Below are 21,152 nucleotides of genomic sequence, written 5' to 3'. Positions count from 1 at the left end.
CAGTTATACAGCCATTCTCACTATCCTTTTCCAAATTATTCTACCACCATTAACATAAATTCACTGCTCCCTAAGCGTCTCGTCTAAACTTTCAAGTTGTTTTTGTCAATTTGATCCCACATAGATAATTCTTTAAAAGAGCGTAATGCTCAAGGACATATACTTTACCAATTAAGCTGAACTATTCAAAGAAGATTTCAGGGAATAGTTTTGGTTTAAGGTTTAAAGATTATCTTAGGGCAATTGCTTTTGGGGTTCATCCAGCCTCAGTAGCTCCAGAAAGTCTGGATTCCATTGAGAATTTGATATTCTGTTCCACGTTTTCTCCCCTTTTGATCAGGACTCTTCCAAGGCAAGGTTTTCCTTTAAACATTTATACTACCTCTCTGAGTAAGCTTTGTTTTTCTGTTAGGGTTTGCTTTGATCCCAACAACAGTGAGTGTCAGCAGATTGCAGAGTATCTGACTACAAACCGCCATCTGTGGGAACTGTGTCACTGAGGTGCAGTATAGAGGGATAATGGTGCTTAGGGCTGGGGGCAATTTCGTGTTCACTTTATCTTAAACGCTCATTCGTTCCACCAGCCAACACAGCAAAAGGCATTTCCATTTCAGCACACTGTTTCCGATACACTACTCTGTCCTCAGACTGCAGTTTTCTGGGGAAGTTGAGAAAAGGGCCAAGTAGGCTAAGAATCAAAGGTTTTGACTGGGAGGCACCTCAGTGAATCCAAACTCCTGGGTTTTAGAGGCAGAAGCTAGGGTCCAGGGAGGTTAAATGACTTACCCAAATATAATGCACACAGCTAATTAGAGCCAAGTTAGGACCGGACTCAGCTGCCCTGCCTCTTGTTCTACGTCATCCTTCCACATCCATATTATGCTGCTGCTCTGCGCTGTGGAGACCATCAGTCCCATGTGATTGAAAGTTTGTGAATCCCTTTTGCCTTTGTGGAGATTTTCTCTAGCTAGGGAGTACAGTCAACTTTGTTTTTAGTGAGCACTGTGTATCCTGGGAGGCTTTGTGGAGTGTCCATGCTGCAATTCTTTTTCCCCTAAGCCTCACCTCTGAACCTACGTAAACATATTATCTCTCAATCCACTGAAGTGACTCCTAGACGGGAACTAATTCTGATACTGCTGTTCTTGTTGTTAGCTGCCATTGAGTGGGTCCTGACTCACGGCCACCCCCCGCAAAACGGAATGAAACGCTGCCCAGTCCTGCGCCACCACATGGTCGGTTACAGATAGAACCATTATGATTCATAGGGTTTTCATTGGTTAATTTTCAGAAGTAGATCTCCAGGCCTTTCTTCCTAGTTCATCTTAGTCTGGAAGCTCAGCTGAAACCTGTTCAGCATCACAGGAACACACAAGCCTCCACTGACAGACAGGTGGTAGCTGTGTGTGAGGTGCACTGGCCAGGAATTGAACCCAGGTCTCCGACATAGAAGACAAGAATTCTACCACTGAACCACCAATGTCTGTAATTCTGATATTAGGCTCTGCCAAATATGAACAGGAAAATATGTTTTCTGAGAGACAAGAAGTTAGTTGGTATTGTAAAGTTCAATAGAAGTTACCTTGATCATCAAAGTTTTTTATTATTTTGTTCTTTTGTACTGTTTTTTTATTCAACCGTACCATTTTATTTATTTTAACATCATCATACATGATTTTATTTGCTTCTGTTTAGTGTATTTATTATCTGTCTTTCTCATTTCTTTTAAAACTCTCTTAAGTCAGTGGCACAACCATTCTGAACCATTTACCAACTTATTTCTCCTGTTTCTCTCAGTGCCTGGAACAGAGTAGTCACTCGGTAGATTTGAATGAAGTTCTGTGAGTAGAAAAGCATATGTTATTTTTAATGCTAACAGTTACTATTGAGGTATAGTAATTCATATACACCTACTCCTCACTTATCGACATGGTTAGGTTCCAAAGACCAGGTTATTATGCAAAAAATCGGCATTATGTGAAAATGGAGGATGACCACATCAGATCACAAAATGGAGGATGACTACATCATTACATAACTTCCAGATTACATCATTACATAACTGTCAAATTACATCATTACATAACTGCCAAATTATATCGTTATGTAACTGCCAAACCACTGAGAATCACCACCCAGCCAAGCTGACAATAACCGTAACCCTCACAGCCAGCGTTACTCTTGCCTCGGTGTTTGTTACTGCCAGACATAGATCATTAATGTGCAAACTCGTCAGATAGTAGATTTTTACTATTGTCATAAATGCAAAATGTCAGATAACGAGACAGTCAATAAGTGAGGAGTAGGTGTATAGTAAAATGCACAAATCCTAAGTGTATAGTTTCGTGAATTTTCACAAACATGTATGCTTAACCATCAGCCAGATTAAGTAAGATAAAGACCATGCCCATCACACCAGAAAGCTCCCTGTAGCTAGTTCCCTTCTTAGTCGTGACCCCTGAGCCCAGGAAGGATATTCACTTCTGTTTTCCTCTACCCGGTTTCCAGTTTTAGCTTTCACATTCTGTCTGTGATCACCTCCAATTAATTTTTGAGATGAAGGTATCAGAGGTTTCTGTTGTTCTTCTTTCATCTCAATATTTCTGGTCCTTTGGATTAAGTCAAATAATACAGGCTTGTCTATAGTAACAGATATTCATTCATAAGTGGATTGGTGGATCTCTTTTTTTCCTTTTTCATGATGGAACCATGGTTGGTGGGGATATTTTCGAAACACGAACCAACCAGTTGCCACTGAGTCGACCTTGACTCAATGACAACTCCATGTGTGTCACAGTAGAACTGTGCTCCACAGGGTTTTCAATGGCTGAGTTTTTGGAAGTAGATCACCAGGCCTTTCTTCCAAGGCACCTCTGGGTGGACTTGAGCTTCCAACCCTTGTGTTAGCAGCCAATCTCCTTAACCATTGGTGCCACCAAGGACTCCTCACCAACACAGGAAAGGGCAAATGCTCTGCAGCGGTTGGATGGCCGGAGGCGATACATGTAGGACAGCTCCGGAGTCAGGCCAGGGTTCAAACCCAGGTTCCACCATCGATTAACTGTGGCTAGACCAGTTAGCCTTAATTCTCATATGTACAAAATAAATAGTAGAAGCTCCAACTCAACAGCGTTCTCTTTAATGATTAAATGAAATACTGTGTACAATATAATCGTCACAGCATAAATATACAGTCAGTGATAACTGCTAGTTTTAAACGTGTGTGTGTGTGTGTTGGAAATAAAAACAGTCTTATAGGGACATATGGTGAGGAAGGTCCTTGAATTTGGATGTGGGTTCCTTTTTGAGGTTTCTCCTCCTCTCTTAACGGGGGGTCCTCACCTCCTTTCTCTGCTTTGCTCTGAGTCTGCGGGTGGCGGCACTCATCAGCCCCAGCTCCCTGGCCACCTGTGGCAGCTCACCCCAGAGCTAACAGGGCTGGGGGCACACTGTTCGACTCCCCCTTTGCGCATCAGATTCCATGTTCCGCTCTTGCTCCGTGTCTGCAGCAGGCTTCGTGCCTCAGGCATTGCTTACGGAAGGGGGGTGTTAGAACAGGCAGCCATCTTGCCTAAAAGTAGCCAGAGTGGGGCTGAAAAGGAGAAACGGCACACACAGACCCTCTGGCAGCCTCCTGGTTGGCAGGGTAGACAGGGACGTGGGCGGCTAAGCAGCCTGGACGCAGCCCATGGCTAGGGGTGTCCCCTTCTCTGGGCACGCCGGGGTCTGCAGTCATCAGCGAAGGAGCTCAGTGAGAAGGAAACGCTCCACCCTGGCAGGGGCACGGGACCTGCTGCAAACAGGGACTCCAGTGCCACAGAGTGTCCACACCCCGTGCAGCCCCCACCCCCCAGCCAGAGGCCCAGAGCTGAGTGTCCACACCCCGTGCAGCCCCACACACACCCTAGCCAGATGCATGGGTTCTCAAGAGGACGGGGGCGGTCACTGGAAGTACCTGAGCCCTGCTGGGATGCACCCTCCTAAGCTGAGCAGGGCTCTGGACTTAGCAGGTACTCGCAGCCCATAGGGGAGACGAAGCTGTGTTTGTGGATTTTCTCTGCAAGCAGAACTTTCCTGTTTATATTTGTTATCAGTTAATGTTCGGGTAAGGAGCCCTGGTAGCGCAACGGTTAAGCGCTCAGCCACTAACTGAAAGGTTTGCAGCTCAAACCCACCCGGCAGCTCTGCGGGAGAAAGACCTGGTGATCTGCTCCTGTAAAGATTACAGCCTAAAAAACCCTGTGGGGGCACTTCTACTCTGTCACATGGGGGTCACTATGAGTCAGAATCGACTCAACAGCAAATGACAACAACATCAATGTTCGAGTAGCTAAACTTAGAAGAGAGGAAAAGAAATTCTTCCCAAGGCCTTATGAGCCATCAGTCCCTGCAGGCAGGCCTCGTCAGCGCCGGGAATGGGCAGTGTCGGGCAGGGAGGTAGACGTTACGGGGAACTCCTATGTGATAATGCAGGAGAGCATGAGCCTCATGGCCGGTCCCTCGCCCGCATCGTCTGAGGGGTCCTGCGATGGCTCTGTGAGGTGGGCTGGGCGGGCCCGTGATTCCCATGGATAGATGGGGACCCAGAGCTCAGGCGCATGGCCTCCCAGCGTTACAACTAGTCATCGTGAAGAGAAGCGAGAAGGGAGCCTTGTTTCTCGACCTCCACCCTCAGCCCAGAGATTCCATGGGTTCCCCCATGACAATCTGTCACTCCCTAAAAGGCAAAACCCTCCTAGCAGGAAGCAGCCTGTCCTATTCTCATTCTCCCGAGAGCAAAACCAGTGAGACACGTGTTTCTCTCTATAGAGAGAGAGAGACTGACTTCAAGGAAATGGCTCACACAGTTGTGGGGGCTGGCAAGTCCCAAATCCATAGGTCAGGCAGCAGGCTGGAGACCTTTGTGAATCACAGGCTTGCAGGTGCTGATGAATTCAAAATCTGCAGGTCAGGTGGCAGACCAGAGACATCTACAGACTTACATCCCAGGAAGCGGAGGTCAGGCATCGAGAAGAGTGCAGGGTCGAGAGAGAGAGAAGGGAGATGGAGCGGGAGGGAGAGTGGGAGAAAGAGATTTGCCAAAACATCCGTGTATATACTGGAGGCAGGCCACATCCCCAAGGAAACCCCTCCCTCTTTCATCTGATTGGCTGCTCTCATCAGATCACAAAATGGAAGGTGATTACATTATATTACATTATGGAAGTGCGAACAGTCTGTTGTCTGCGAAACCACTGAGAATCATAGCCTAGACAAGTTGACACATAGCATTGACCATCACACAGCCTGAAATGTGGCCTGAATTTAGGCAAAAGTTAAAAAAAAGAGCGAGAGAGAGACTGCATTTAACCTTGATTTGGGGAACATTTTTCTTTGCATGGCCCAGCAATCGTGACTTTGAACCCATAGGGGAAATACCACCCCCAATGCGCTATTGGCCAGGTATTAAACATTGTTTACATAGTCATTATAATATAAACTACAGATTGATTTTCTAATTTCAGAGCCAATCCATGGACACAGCAGGAAAAATTTGGTTTCAGCTGCAAGATAGAATATAAATCTTGGCAGCCTTGGCGGGGTATAGGTGAAGTGCAGGAAAAAGTGTCTGATACAAAGTGAGAGGTGAAAGCAGGGGACAAAGATAATGGGGGACATTAAAGGATATACGGAGTATGTTGTGCTTGTTAGCTGCTGTCGAGTCAGCCCTCAGCTCTTGGTGACCCCATGCACAACGGAGCAAAACCATGATCCTGTGTGACTGGACCGTTGGGATCCACAGGGTTTTCATTTGCTGATTATTGGAAGTAGATCGCCAGGCCTTTCTTACTAGTCTTTCTTAGTCTGGAAGCTCCACTGAAACCTGTTCAGCATCATAGCAACACACAAGCCTCCACGACAGACGGGTAGTGGCTGCTCATGAGGTACGTTGGCCAGGAATCAAACCCGGGTCTCCCACGTGGAAGGGGAGAATTCCACCACTGATTAAAAAGGTTATTAAGTATATTATTCACAGTTACGAAATAAGTAAAATGTAAGTAGCCAATATTGGAAGGAAAGTGGAGTTGGAGAGGGTTATTTCCTTCATATGGAATCAATGTATGCTTTAGGTTGAGAATCCCTTTATTCCCTGATCGATCCCAAAGATATAAAGAGAACTACCAGAAGAACTAGAAAAAGAAATCCTAATAGGAGCTGCCCCTAGGAGGGGGGAGGCATGGGGCAAGAAACTGTTGCTCTTCACCATAAAGGAGCCCTAGTGGTGCAGTGGTTAAGTGCTTGGCTGCTAACCAAAAGGTCGGTGGTTTGAACCCACCAGCCTCTCCGGGAGAAAGATGTGGCAGTCGGCTTCCATAAGGATTACAGCCTTGGAAACTCTGGGGGGAGTTCTGTCCTATAGGGTCACTCTGAGTTGGAATGGACGGGTTTGGATCTGTATCATATGTGATATGTTATGATGTTATTACTTTGATAAAAAAAAAATTAAGGCAGTGAGAGAACGCCTTTGAAAAGACAAAAACTCTGGATTGTACCATATATTCCCTGAACAAATGCCTTCGGGGAATTAGCTATAAAACATTCATTAGATCTGTAAACAGAAATCAGAGTGTTCCGGGCTATAAAATTATCACTGATGTTGTCAGTGGTCCAGCTAGGTTCATGCCCTCCGACAAAGACAGACGAATTTTGCTGAAGGCAGTAGTAAGCATTTTTGTAAATGACGGGGAGGCCTGTGTGGCTTTGCGTAGCCAGCCCTGTCCACTCCCGGGGAAGCTCCGGGAGGACATGAAATTCCTCGTCTATGTAAGGTCCCTGGGTGGCCCAAACAGTTGGCACACATCTGCTGATCTTAAGATTGGCGGTTCGAACCTCCTGATGGCGCGGTGGCAGTCTGCTTCCGTGAAGACTGGTTGTTGTTAATGCTAAAGTCGATTTCTACTCGTAGAGACCCATGTGACACATTGCAGCAAAGAAATCCCCACGGAGCCATTCTATTCTGTAACATGTGAGGTCGCCATGAGTTGGAGTAGGGGCGTTTGTGACTTCGAGCAGATCAGGAGTGCTGACAGTTCCTGGGCTGCCGCAGGAAGAGCAGAACCTGGGAGGCTGTAACGTTTCCCGGGCGGCTTGTTGCAAATTGGGAGTAATTACCCTCAGACAGTCTGAATCAAGGGAATTATGGCAAAACTTGACAAATGCAGAACCTGGGCGGGCAGCCAGACTCCTCAACCCAGTCACGTCACTTTGCTTCTGGAAATGGATCTTCCCAAACTGAGAGGCTGGAGCCTAGTGAGCCTCCGACCCGGCTGCTGGGTTCCCAGGGCATCCCGCCCTGGAGAGAGGCTTGCCCTTAGAAGCGAAACCTGAAACAGGAGCTGGGAATCTCAGCCGGAGAGTTTAGGAATCGATTCTATGTGGCCTTTGTGCCCGGAAAATCAACAGCTCAGTAAGAAAACAGGGTAAGAGCCAGAATATTCCCTGGTACCAGAACTGAAGAGAAAGAAACATTAAACGGATCAGTGGCACAGACATTTAAGTGGAAATCCTTCTTAGAACATACTTAACCTTTAGTACTTGGGGCATCTCCTTGGGAACAGGAGTTTTCTGTAGGCCCTGGGTGGCACAGTTAACACACTTGGCTGCTAAACACAAGGTTGGAGATTTGAGTTCACCCAGAGGCACCTCAGAAGAAAGACCTGGCAATCTACTGAAAAATCAGCCAGTGAAAACACTATGGAGCTCAATTCTACTCTGACACACACGGGGGCGCCATGAGTCAGAATTGACTCCACGGCTACTGGTTTGATCTTTATGGATGCATTTGTTTGGATCGGATGGTTTATTCCCACAATATCTTTTTAGTCTTCATTATTCCTTACAATATCTCTTCCCTCTTTCAATAATTACATTCCATTAGTGCTTTAAGTGGCAATGGACATGTTCATACATATTCATGCATATAGTGTAAAGGTTTTTGAGCCCAGATAACATTTTATGTCCTATGTAAAGCATTTCTTGATTTGGGAAGATCCACATTTCTCTTCAGTAATGTGTATACCCTTGACTAATCTGTCTTTGCTAAAAATAACAGAATGCTACAGTGAAATATTTTTAGTATCCGTTTCGGCCGATGCCCAAAAACAAAAGTAAGGTTTTTGCAGGATTTGCAAAGGAAGTGGTCAGAAACCAGTTCTACAACGCTTAGCTAATCACCCACCTCGAGCCTTTCAAAGAAGGCTGATGTTCTTGGTTAGAGAGACTAAGGAAAGAGTTGGTAGTTAGAGCGTGATCTTTAGCGGGAGCTATCGGCGAGTGGGGGTGCCTGCCCCCATCCAGGGAAGGGGCTGCAGTGGGCACTCTGGGGGGCTTGGTACGTGTCCAAGGAGACACTGGAGCTCCTCGGAGCTCTGATGGCGGAGCGAGGAGAGATGGCTGTTTGGAGGTGGCCTACGTGTCCAGCATTTTACAGGGCCGGGGTTGTGTAAGTGCTTTCTGGGTGCCAAAGGCCCACCCAGGGAGACAGGGTCACCCCACAGAAAGAAGCAAGGGTCCACCATGAGTGCCGAGGACTCGGGAAGGAAACAGAGAGGTGCATTCACCCACCCCACTGATGAGAACTACATATCAGAAACCCTCATATAAACACCGTGTGCAGGGTTTTGTGTGGATGTAGCCTTTCAATGCTGGTTGATCAAGGAGTGCAGTTGTTGGATCCTATGGTGTTGTGGATTGAACTGTGCCCCCCTAACATATGTGTTGTAAATCCAAACCCCATACCTGTGGTAGGAGCCCTGGTGGCACAGTGATTAAGTGCTCAGCTGCTCACTGAAAGGTTGGCGGTTTGAACCGACCAGCCGCTTCACAGAAGAAAGACGTGGCAGTCTGTTTCCGTCAAGATTCCAGCCTTGGAAACCCTGTGGGGCAGTTGTACTCTGTCCTATAGGGTCGCTAGGAGCCGGAATCGACTCCATGGCGATGGGTATACCTGTGATTATCATGCCATTTGAGAATGGGTTTTCTTTGTTATGTTAAGAGGTCAAATCAGTGTAGGGTCTATTTTAAGCCAATCACCTGTGAGATATAAGAAGAGCAGATTAGGCAAAAGAAGCAAGCAGAGATGGGGGAAGACAGATGTCACACCACATGAGGATCACCAAGGAACAAGGATCCTGCCCAGAGCCAAAAGAGAGGGAAATCCTTCCTCTAGAGCCAGTGCCCTGAATTCAGACTTCTAGCCTCCTGAACTGTGAGAAAATAAATTTCTGTTCATTGAAGCCACCCACTTGTGGCATTTCTGTTATAGCAGCGCTAGACAGCTAAGACGTGGTAAGACGATGTTTGGCTTTGTGAGAGAACTGCCGGGCTCTTCCAAAGCGGCTGCGGCGTTCTGCGTTCCCACCAGTGATGAATGGGACTTCCTGTTGCTCCAGGTCCTTGCCAACATTTGGTGATGTCGGTGTTTTGAATTTTAGCCATCCTCATTAGTGTGTTTTGCCCCTTTTTTCAACTGCGTTATTTGCCTTTCTATTGCTGGGTTGTAAGAGTTCTTTATATAATCTGGATACAAGTTTCTATGAGCCTCATTTTTGTGCCCAAATTTTATGATGCCAAAGTATTCTACTTACTAAGATAGAAAACTAATACGTGTGTACAACAGTGTAAAATAATAAAGGTTAAAAAAAGAGACGACTTTGATTTGATCAAATTTTGATCATAGGAACCGAGGAAGTCTGGTATTTCTTTTTTTTCTGTAATAATATGGTTTTTAGAAATTATAATTAATAAATGTACCTGTTGAGTCCTAAAGAATAACTACAGTTTTCCACTGGTTTTTTTTTTTTTTCTATTTTAATTTTATTTTTACCGTATCAGTGGCTTACTCTTAGGTTCTAAAACTAAAAGGTAAATAGTATATTTTTTTTTAAAAATCCCAAAATGGGATTGCCTCTAGGCAGGAGAACTCTGAGTCACACAAGGATGAGGGCAAAGGAGGGCTACTTTTTGCTGTATTTTATACCGTATGCATGGAGGGCCATTAAAAAACAAAATTTTAAAAAGAACAAGCACTTCCAGAATATTCTTGCTTATACCCTTCTTAGGAAGAAAATAAATCAAAACCTAAAAATTAAAATCAGAAGGGGGAAGTTACTTCTAAAAAAAAAATTTTTTATTATAAAAACAATCTGACCCACAATTGAAGCCTGGAAAACCACTATTTTTTTGTGGTGTATTTTTAGCCACCACCCCCCTTAATACATTTTACATAAACCAACACGCGTTGCAATTGAGTTGATTCCGACTCATAGTGACCCTGTAGGACAGAGTAGAACTGCCCCTAGGGTTTCGAGGGCTGTCATCTTTGTGGAAGCAGACTGCCACATCTTCCTCCCACAGAGACGCTGGTGGGGTCAAACGCCGACCTTTCGGTGAGCAGCCGAGCGCTTTGACCACTGCGCCACCGGGGCTCCTTCCTTTCATCCTACTATTCTTTATTTTCAAAATTTTCTCAATATGCCTTTTATAACCAGGAAAAAGACAAATGAACCTTATTTGTTATGCACCATGCAGTTCTTTGGCAACTTTTTGTTTGTTTGATATTGAAAAGGTCAGGATTTCTAACTAGTCCACGTATCTTCAATTCATAGGCAAATGTTTACAGAGAGAGAATTATGTGCAGTTCCCAGATGGGAAGGACAGAGGTTTTAATGCCCTCAGTCGTCTCCCATCCTCAGGGGATGACCTTATTGTAGTTGGTGGTACTGTCGAGTCAATTCCCACTCATAGTGACCCCATGTGACAGAGTGGAACTGCCCCGTAGGGTTTCCTAGGCTGTCATCTTTACAGGAGCAGATCACCAGGTCTTTCTTCTGCAGAGCTGCTGGTGGGTTTGAACTGCCAGCCTTTCAGTTAGCAGCTGAGCGCTTAATCATTGTGCCACCAGGGCTGCTTGACAGGGTGTTGTCAGCAGAGGTGAGCTCTGAGCTAAGCCAGGAGAGAATCTCAGGAGGTGGTGACAAAGGTGAGAGGGGAAATCCTTCTCTACAGCCTGCTTTCAGCTCGACCACCGGGGGACACCACGTGCCATATTAAGGTTCCTTCCATGTAGCAGATGGCCACCCCCCTCCCCGAGTTCTCCTAACACCAAACATCCAAACTTTGAGGATAATCTGTGTCTGCAAAAACCTTCACATGGCAAATTTCCACAAGTTAAAAACAAAACTGACCTTTATTTCACTGAAGAAAAAAATTGTGCATTCCTGAGCCCCTAAATTAATATCTGATTTAAATACTATTTGGTTCGATGGTGGAATTCTCACCTTCCATGAGGGAGACCCAGGTTCAATTTCCGGCCAGGGCACCTCATGCGCAGCCACCACCCATCTGTCAGTAGAGCCTTGTGTGTTGCTATGATGCTGAGCAGGTTTCAGCGGAGCTTCTAGACTAAGATGGACTAGGAAGAAAGGCCTGACAATCTACTTCTGAAAATGAGCCCATGAAAACCCTGTGGATCACAGTGGTCTGACTCGAAACTGATCACAGGGATGGCACAGGACCAGGCAGCATTTTGGTCCATTGTACATGGGGTCGCCATGAGTTAGAGGTTGACTCCAGGGCAGCTATCAACAACAGAATGGACCAATTACTTCAACAGTTGACATATCATATCATGACAAAACAGGGTGGTTTCCTTCATAAACAACTCTCCACCTGCATTCCTTTGGCTATTGTCGTTGTCCTTGTTACTGAAGGTACACTTAGGACTCTCCTTACAAAGCATATGATCCCAAACCCATTGCCGCTGAGTCAACAGTTAGAGCATTGTCTTAACTGCTTTCACGATGATGAAACCATATAACACAACACTCTAGTGTAATTCCGTGTGGCTCAGAGCTTGGTCTCTGGACCAGATCAGCAGCATCAGCATCACCAGATATAAACTCGTGCGCCCCACTAGACCTCCCAAATCAGGAACTCTGGGGGTTGTTGTTGTTGTTGTTGGATGCTGTCCAGTCGATTCCAACTCATAGTGACCCTATATGACTGAAGAGAGCTGCCCCATAGGGTTTCCAAGGCTGTAATCTTTACGGGAGCAGATCGCCAGGTCTTTTCTCCCCATGAACCGCTGACCTTTCGGTTAGCAGCCGAGCTTAACCTTTGTTGCCGCCAGGGCTCCTTGTGGAGCAGAAAATTGTGTTTAACCACTGACGTAATTAAGCCTTTCATGCAAAAAAGAAAAAAAATAGTAAAATGAAAAGACATCATCAGTGCTGACTATGCACAAGGTTGTCTTCTGTAAACAGCAGACCGTGAGCATCGAGAGGGGAGAACTTAACCTGCAGGAAGCAACCATCGAGCGTCAAAGCTGAGCAGCAGGCCTGTGGATCCCCAGCAGCCTCCCACTCACAGGCATGAGCATCACAGATCCCATCTCGAAAATGCAAAGAAGCAGGGAGAGAAAACACACACACACACACACACACACACACACACACACACACAGAATTGCCATCAAGTAGATTATGACTCATGGCAACCACAGTCAAATTCTTTAACTCAAGTACCGTATCTCCAGGTGTGACCATATCTCCCTTGAATACTATAAAAAAAATTTTTTTCATCCCCCAAAACCGCCCCACCTCAGCCTCTTTAGCCACAACCGTGGAGGTTTCTGTGGATTTTGTTCTAGTGGCAACATGCTCGTGACCCTTGTTTATTTTTCCAGCAAAGGGTTACCTTCGAGCTCAACATTTGTCTCGGAGGAGGGGACCATCTACCTAACCTCTGAGCCAGACGCTCCGGAAACGCAGGACGATAACGACTCGGTGCTAGACGTCTACTTGGTAAGGAACTTGTTTCTTCCCCTTCCTTCTGGTTTACAAGTGGCCACGGGCCACGACTTATGCAAGAGCAACGTCTGTACCACCAGGTCGGCTTGGGTTTTAGGAAGAACGAGGACACCCTGTGACACCTACAAATAGTGTGTCTTTTCACAAACTGTTGTTCCCAGGTAGGGCACAGCACAAAAGAACAGCTAGACGAGGCGACTGCATCACCATATAGAACAAGGGGACACACACATCCCCTAATGTCTAGGCAAAGGAGGGCCCCTTGATGTTGTTCCCAACCGAGTAGTCTTCCTTTGGCAATACAAAATGGTCTCCCCTTGCATTTGGATCTTCTGCATTTGGGGCTTAAACCAGTAGCCGTTGAGTTGACCCCGACTCATGGTGACCCCGTGTGTGTCCGAGTAGAACTGTGTGCCGTAGGGTTTTCAATGGCTGATATTTCAGAAGTAGATTGCCAGGCCTTTCTTCCAAGGTACCTCAGGGTGGATTTGAACCTCGAACCTTTCAGTGAGCAGCCAAGTGTGTTAACCATTGGCACTACCCAAGCACTCCATTTTGGGGTCACTCCCTTGATCAGCTGGTAGACTGAGAGGCACCGAATTGCATACTGGGAGGAACCTGAATTCTGAGCCTAATTGTCTTGGCTTGTCTGTTCTCACTGGTGACCAATGAGCTGTGTGATTTGGGCAGTGTCCTCGTCATCTAGTGCTGCTTTAACAGAAACACCACAAGTGGGTGGCTTTAACAACAGAAATTTATTCTCTCACACTCTAGGAGGCTAGAAGTCCAAATTCAGGGTGCCAGCTCCAGGGGAAGGCTTTCTCTGTTGGCTCTGGGGGAAGGTCCTTGTCATTAATCTTCCCCTGGTCTAGGAGCTTCTCAGCCCAGGGACCCTGGGTCCAAAGGATGCGCTTAGCTCCCAGTTCTTCTTTCTCAGTGGAATGAGGTCCCTCTCCTCTTTTCTCAATTCTCTCTTTTATATCTCAAAAGAGATTGACTGAACATACGACCTAATCCTGTAGATTGAGTCCTGCCTTCTTAACATAACTGCCTCTAATCCTGCCTCATTAACATCATAAAAAACAAACAAACCCATTGCCATTGAGTCAATTCCGACTCATAGCGACCCTATCGGACAGATTAGAACTGCCCCATAGGGTTTCCAAGGAGCGGCTGATGGATTCAAACTGCCAACCTTTTGGTTAGCAGCTGAGCTCTTAACCACTATTCCACCAGGGTTCCATTAACATCACAGAGGTAGGATTTACAACACGTAGGATAATCACATCAGATCACAAAATAGGGGACAACCTACATGATACTGGGAATCACGGCCTAGCCAAGCTGACATACATTTTAGGGGGACACAATTCAATCCGTAACAGGCAGTATTATTTGCCAAAGGAGGCAAACATTTCCTGTCCTGCTGAGTTGTTCACACAGGCTAATTGTTAGATGAGGTCTACAAACGTACCCTGTTGGGCTGGACTGTGACAGAGGCTGCCCATTTTCCCTGCAAAGTACATCTCATACACATAGCCCATGGCCTCGCACACCTGCATGAAATCACACCAAACAGAGAAAGTGGTCATTTGGAATTTTCAGATTTTTTTCATTTTATCAAGCCTGAATGACCCCTTTGGACCAATACGAACATATCCCCGGTCCCCTTCAGGCTCGAGGCTGTGCCATATCCCCCAGGCAGTCACTGTGTTTCCTTAGGCGTGCTCTGCAGGACACCTGTCACCCAAAATGTCCCCCCTCAGCCTGAAGCCCTTGAGCGTCTCCCCACTTCTCCCAGATTATATCCAAAGCCCTCAAGTGGCTCCATGGTCTGGCCTCCCTCACCTCTGCCCTCCTCCCCACTGACGCTGGTCCAGAGATGTTGGCCTCCTTGGTATTCTCCCACCCAGCACATCTCTGCCCCAGGACCTTTGCACTTGCCGTTCTGCCTGGATTCTCTTTCCCAGCCTCTCATACTTGCTCCTCACTTCCTGCGGGTCTCGGCCCAAACCTGTCCTTCTCAGGTAGTATTTCCTTGACCACCCTGTGTAAAATAGCAGCCGCGCCACCACATTCCCAAAGGGTGATTTTTGTTCTCCACAGTCGCTAAATATGCTGTTTGCAGCTGAAACAGAATTTTTCCCGCTCCTCCCCACGCTGCCCCACTTAACAAAAGTGCGTGACAGCACATTGCAAGTTCCTTCCAGAAAACCCAGTTCCCCTCCACATCCAAGAAGGTGGGAGATTAAATCGGAAAGAGTTACAGTCCTGTTTGGCCCCGTGGTAAGTTCGCTCACATCTGGAAGCAGAAATCAGGAAAGCTGAAAGGAAAGAGGGCCAAGTGAAATCTCATCTTCGTGGGCGAGGATTCCTGCCACTTTTGTGGGTCTTGTGGAAACCCAGAGGTGGAAAAACTCTGGGTGATACTCCGGAGCGAGATGCAGAATTCCAAGGTGGCTGAAGGGCATTGTGGTGCCGCTTCCTTATCTGCTACCCCTCATTCCTTTGGCAGGAAAACTCTCTTACTCCTCGCTTTGCTTGTGCCTCCTCAGTACGATCAGTTTCAATGACTCTTTGACACTGAAAAGAGAAACATTTCAGAAAAGGATAACGCTTGCCTCCGAAGCCCCAGGGAAAAGCATCAGTATACATTGTTGGTTGGAGTAAGAGCATTTGAGGATCGGTTAGAAATCAGGCATCCATGGAGTTTAGGATGGCGATCAGCTACGTGGTATGTCATCTGGTCAGGGCTCACAGGAAGGCTTTGTTATAGTCCAGAAGCTCAGGAGGAGAGGAAGGGAAAGGTAAGAGAGAATCAAGCTGTGGAGAGGGTAACAAGACAGTGGAAGTTTTTCTCACCAGGCTTGGAGAAAACCTGATCTAGCCTAATCTTATTTTGTAGCTAATCACAAGAAGCTAGGAAACCTTTTTGAGTTTCCTGCATGCCTGGCACCATCCTAAGCGCTTGAAATGAGGGTTAGCTCGTTAATCCTCACAGCCACCCAGGAGGCAGGTGTGGTTACTAGCTCCATTTTACAGACCAGAAAACTGAGGCATGGAGCGAGCGTGCAGTTTTCCCCAAGTCATGCGGCCAGTGATTCACAAGAAGGAGTCTGGGTGGTGCAAGTGGTTTGCAATCAGCTGCTAACCTAAAGGTTGGTGGTTCAAACCCCCCCAGCGGCTCTTCGGAAGAAAGGACTGGCAAGCCCCTTCTGTAAAGATTACAGCCAAGAAAACCTCACGCAACAGTTTTACTCTGTAACACGTGGTGTCTCGACGCGTTAGGGACCAACTGGATGGCCCCTCACAACAATGACAATCAATAAGAGCTGGGATTCACCCCAATCAGGACTAAGCCAGAGCCCACACCCGTCATTGCTGCCTGGATTAAGGTCATGCTCCCCGTGCGATACACAGGAGAAGTTCAGTGACTTGCCCGAGGTCAGTGGCAAGGAAACTGCAGAAGCAAAGGGATGCAGGTACAAGTTTGGGCTAATAGTGACTCTTTGAAGCAGTCTTCAAGTAGCGTGGTGTAAGGGAGACAGTATACGTGGTTGGGAGAAGACAGGATTTTGAAAGACGGTATTAACGGCTACACCAAGCACATCCCGCGGGCCCGGCACTGCGCCAGGGCTTGTCTTAGCTCGCGAACGAGGGCGGGTGTTATATTTGTGTCACTTTGTTGTGGTGGTTATTTTTAGTTGCTTTTGAGTGGATTCTGACCCCATGTGTGCATAGTAGAGCTGTGATCCGTAGTTTTCAATGGCTGATTTTTCAGAAGTCGATTGCCAGGCCTTACTTCTGAGGCACCTCTGGGTGGACGCGAACCTCCAACCTTTTGGTTTGCAGCTAACGTTAACCGTTTGCAACACCCAGGGACTGCACCCACTTTACAGAGAAGGAATTTGAGGCTTAACTGACCCAGTTAAGCTGGCATCTTAGTTCTCTAGTGCTGCTATAACAGAAATACCAAAGTGAGTGGCTGTAACAAACAGAAATTTGTTTTCTCACAGTTTAGGAGGCTGGAAGTCTGAATTCAGGGTGCCGGCTCTAGAGGAAGGCTTTCTTTCTCTGTGGGCTCTGGGGGAAGGTCCTTGTCTCTTTTCAGCTGCTGTTCCTGGGTTCCTTGGAGATCTCATGGGGCGTGGCTTCTGTCCGTCCCCCACCCTGCTTGCTTGCTTGCTTGCTCAATCTGCTCTTTTATATCTCAGAAGAGATTGGCTTAAAACACACTCCACACTAATCCTGCCTCATTAACATAACAAAGAAAACCCATTCCCAAATGGGATTATAACCACAGGTATAAACCGAAAAAACAAAACCCCCTGCCTTCGAGTCCGTCCCGTAGTGTTTCCGAGGCTGTAAACCTCTACGGACGCAGACTGCCACATCTTTCTCCCACGGAGCCACTGGTGGTTTCAAACCACTGACCTTTCAGTTAGCAGTCAGTGGCTTTAACCACTGCGCCACCAGGGCTCATATGACCCCAGGTATTGGGGTTAGGATTTACAACACATTTTTTTTGGGAGCAAAATTCAAATCCACCTCTCTGTGTTCTCCTGCCTAAACTTGAAATCGTGCAAGCACCTGCTGCTGTTGTTGTTGCCGCTTGCTGGGGATCGCGGGTGCGCCGTCCTGGAATCCTGCTCCTTAGGAAGGGAGATGTGGAGCCAGAGAGGAGCGGGAGCTGGTATGTGGAGAATTTTTTTTTTTTTTTTAAATTCTGCTTTCATCATTGTTTGTCTTCTGGTTGTTTTTTCAAATGTTCAGTAGAGCGGTTCTCAAACTTTTTTGATCTCGGGACCCCTTTATATTCTTAAAAAGGTTTGAGGGCCCCAAAGAGCTTTTGTGTGTGTGAATTACATCTATCAATCTTTAGTATTCTCAAAATGAAAATTTAGAAAGTTTTAAAATAGTTATTAACTCATTTAAAATAATAACAAATCCATCATGTATTAATTTAAATAACACTTTAATGACAATAGCGATTTTCCAGAATGCAAATAGATTTAGCGAGGAGAGTGGCATTGTTTTACGTTTTTGCTAACCCCTAAGTCGGAATGGACTTGACGGCAACAAGTTTGGGTTTGGTTAATGTCTGGCTTAATAGAAAAAGCTGGAATCTCCTGTCTGTACCCGTCTGGTGCTGTGTGACATGTTACATAGCCTCTGGAAAACTCCACTGTACGCTCTCCGGGGAATGAACGAAAAGGCGAATAACATGTTAGTAACTGTGATGGTGAAGACTGTGTGTCCACTTGGCTGGGCCGTGACTGTCAGTGTGGTGGCAGCCGTGGGACGTTGTGGTCACTTCCCTGTTGGTATTTGATATGTGATCACCCTCATGATGGGATCTACTGTGAGAAGCCAGTCGGTTGAAGGGGAGTTTCCTTGGGCGTGTGGCCTGCGTCCGAATATAAGCAGACATTCTAGCAAGGCTTGGGGGCTTTTGGATCCTGCAGCTGTCTCCTGTTTGTCTGACCTCTGGTTCTTGGGACTTGAGCTAGCAGCTTACCTGTGGTCTTACCTGCCAGTCTTGGGATTCGTTAATCTTCACAGCCTGCGAGCAGGAGCCCTGCTCTCGACCTGCCAATCTTGGGTTCACCAGCCCCTGCAGCTACATGAATCAGGAGAAGCCTCTGTCCTGATCCGTGGACTTGGGATGTGCCAGCTTCTACAACCACATGAGCTATTTCCTGGGTATAAATCTCTGTCTGTGTGTATTTATACACTTTACTGGTTCTGCTTCTCTAGAGAACCCAGCCTAAGACAGTAATATTATGAAAATAGTTTGACCTCATGGACCCCCTCACACAAGTCCCCCACACAACTGTTCCAGTATTTTAACTTAGCCCCCTCACCAGTTGCAGAACCAAATGGGACACCAATTAATGGTGTAATTGGTGTCATCTAATTGTACACGTGAAAAATATTGAAATGGCAAATGGTGTGTTATTCCCATATTTGTACGCAAATAACTTACGAGTTATACTTTTTTTTTGCCAACCGTACCCCCCGCCCAGGTAATTTCTAAGCGTGCTATGCTAATTTATTTTTACATGTAGCTGTAAAAAAAAGAATAAGTTAGCATAGCACACTTACAAAAATACCTCACAGAGAGGAGGGCCCAGCTGGCAAAAAAATGTATAACAGGCGTGGTCTTTGCATAAACATACAGTATATATTCTTAGAATAATTTTAAGAAAAGGTTAATGAAAAGGAAAAAAAATTAATTGGGCAGGAAAAGGCCCCTGGGTTATATGCTGTCCTCATCCTCCCCAATTGATCCTTGACCTTAATCACTCTCTTCTGGCCTCAGTTTTCTCATCTTTGTTATTGTTCTTGTTAGTTACCTCAAGTCGATTCCAACTCCTGGCGACCCTGTGTGTGCAGAGTAGAACTGTGCTCCCTAGGGTTTTCAAGGTTGTGACCTTGCGGAAGCAGCTTGCCAGGCCTTTCTTCTGCGGTGCCTCTGGGTGGGTTTGAACAGCCAGCCTTTCAGCTAGCAGTCAAGCACTTAACCATTTGCTCCACCCGGGGACAGGTTGTATTGTAATAAGATACATTATTAAATGATCTCTAAGGCCCCTTCAGGCTCTGGCAGGCTGTGACTTATTCTGAACTATAAGGAGTTACAGAAATAAGGTTTGTCCAGAGTAGCTACGGTTTCCCTGAACTTGGCCAGTTGGTCACATTCTCTGCCATCAGCCTTCACGGTGTTTAAACTTAGATTTTATGGGAACACGTCTAGAAAGTTCTGCGTTGTTCACTTGAAATGCTGGGATGTCTTTTCATGCTGAGGTTTTTGGTTTTCGTTTGCGTGCTCTTGCAGCTCTGGAAAGGCGCTGTCATTGGCCTCCCTTCAGGGTTTTCATCTGCCTCTTCCCTGTGAAGTGGTGAATGGAAACGGAAAACCAAGCCAACCTACACCTTTGGCTCGCTCTTCTTGACCTGCTTTGAATCCTCCAACTCACAGCCGTCCTCGCTTGAAGAGCAGCTGTGATGACGTTCCCTTCAGTATTGTCACTAATACTGTCTTGTCATGCTTCTCCCGCTGTAAGATACACCATTTCTCTCCTGGTTAAAAACCAGTAGCCATTGAGACAAGTCCGACTCATGGTGCCCCCGTGTGCGTCAGAGTAGAACTGCACCCCACTGGGTTTTTAATGGCAGATGTTTTGGAAGTAGAACACCAGGCCTTTCTTCCAAAGCACCTCTGGGTGGACTCGAACCACCACCCTTTCAGTTAGCAGCGAAGTACATGAACCATTTGCACCACCCAGGGACTCCTGTCTGTGGGTTAAAAACAAAGCTAAAAACATCGCCGTTGATTCTGGCTCATGCCAACCCCGTGTGCTACAGAGTAAAACTGCCCCGTAGGGTTTTCTTGGCTGCATTCTTTCTGGCAGCAGATCGCCAGGCCTTTATTCTGCGTCCTCACTAGGTGAGTTCCAACCACCAACCTTTAGGTTAGTCGTCCAGCACAAACCATTAGCGCCACCTAGGGACCTCTCTGTTGGTGGTGGAAACGTAACCCCCTGTGCTGTTATTTGTACACAAATGCATAATAAATTGTATGTATACTTTCGAAAATACATGTGATTTAAACCCAAATGATGTACGAGCAGCAGATGACATATAAAATTTCCTTTAAGGACCCACCCACACATTCTCTGCAGGTGAATGAGGCCAGCTATCCTGCTTTTTATCTGTGATTTGCCAGGAAAGGAAAAGGAGAGCTTCTCCTAGGAGGCCCTGATGGTTCCGGCCGGCGTCCTGGCTCGGATACTTCATTCTGCTTCAGTGTACCTCGTTAGCCCACACAGCTTTACACAGCCCCTCACCTTCACGCCGTAGAGTTCCAGGCGCTCTGGTTCATTTGCAGATATTCAAATCCAGGGACGTGTCTTTTAAGACGATTCTGTCCAGTGACCAGGAATGTTTTCCATTGGATTTTGAAGATGATGACACAGATTGGGGTATTCAAAAAGACTTCAGCAGAGCTGAGCAGGCTGTACTGATTTAAAATGGCCAATCAGGCCAGCTTCATGATCGAGCTGGATGCCACTGTGTGAATTGTTGAAGATATTCTAAGGCAGGAGGCAGCCGGCTTAGCTCTTATTTCAGCCCCTGAGGTACTTCTTCGTCTGACATAGAGTATGACTTAGGATTAATGGGAAGAAGAGCAACCAACAAGTCCATTCCAGCTCCAAAATGTAAAGGGCGAGTCCAGTACAGCTAGATGGTGCCCGGCTACCACCGCTGACTGCTCTGACCAGGATCACAACAGAGGGTTCTGGA

The 21,152-nt window shown here is 46.5% G+C and overlaps 1 protein-coding gene across 3 annotated transcripts in view; it reads left to right on the top strand.

The window, feature by feature from the left end:
• The window catches only part of PIP5K1B (phosphatidylinositol-4-phosphate 5-kinase type 1 beta), a 127,046-nt gene that overhangs the window by 95,873 nt on the left and 10,021 nt on the right, over positions 1–21,152 (top strand). For 2 of the 3 annotated variants that reach the window (XM_023742638.1, XM_023742637.1), the window contains exon 10: positions 12,725–12,842. The exons of the other annotated variant lie outside the window; for it this stretch is intronic. In XM_023742638.1, the coding sequence (XP_023598406.1) occupies positions 12,725–12,842 (118 nt within the window). The remainder of the gene's footprint in view (positions 1–12,724; positions 12,843–21,152) is intronic. 3 annotated transcript variants of the gene reach the window in all.

Source organism: Trichechus manatus, unplaced genomic scaffold, assembly GCF_000243295.1.
Source record: "Trichechus manatus latirostris isolate Lorelei unplaced genomic scaffold, TriManLat1.0 scaffold00214, whole genome shotgun sequence".
Classification (NCBI taxonomy): domain Eukaryota; kingdom Metazoa; phylum Chordata; class Mammalia; order Sirenia; family Trichechidae; genus Trichechus; species Trichechus manatus.
This window is presented reverse-complemented; position numbering and strand designations above follow the sequence as displayed.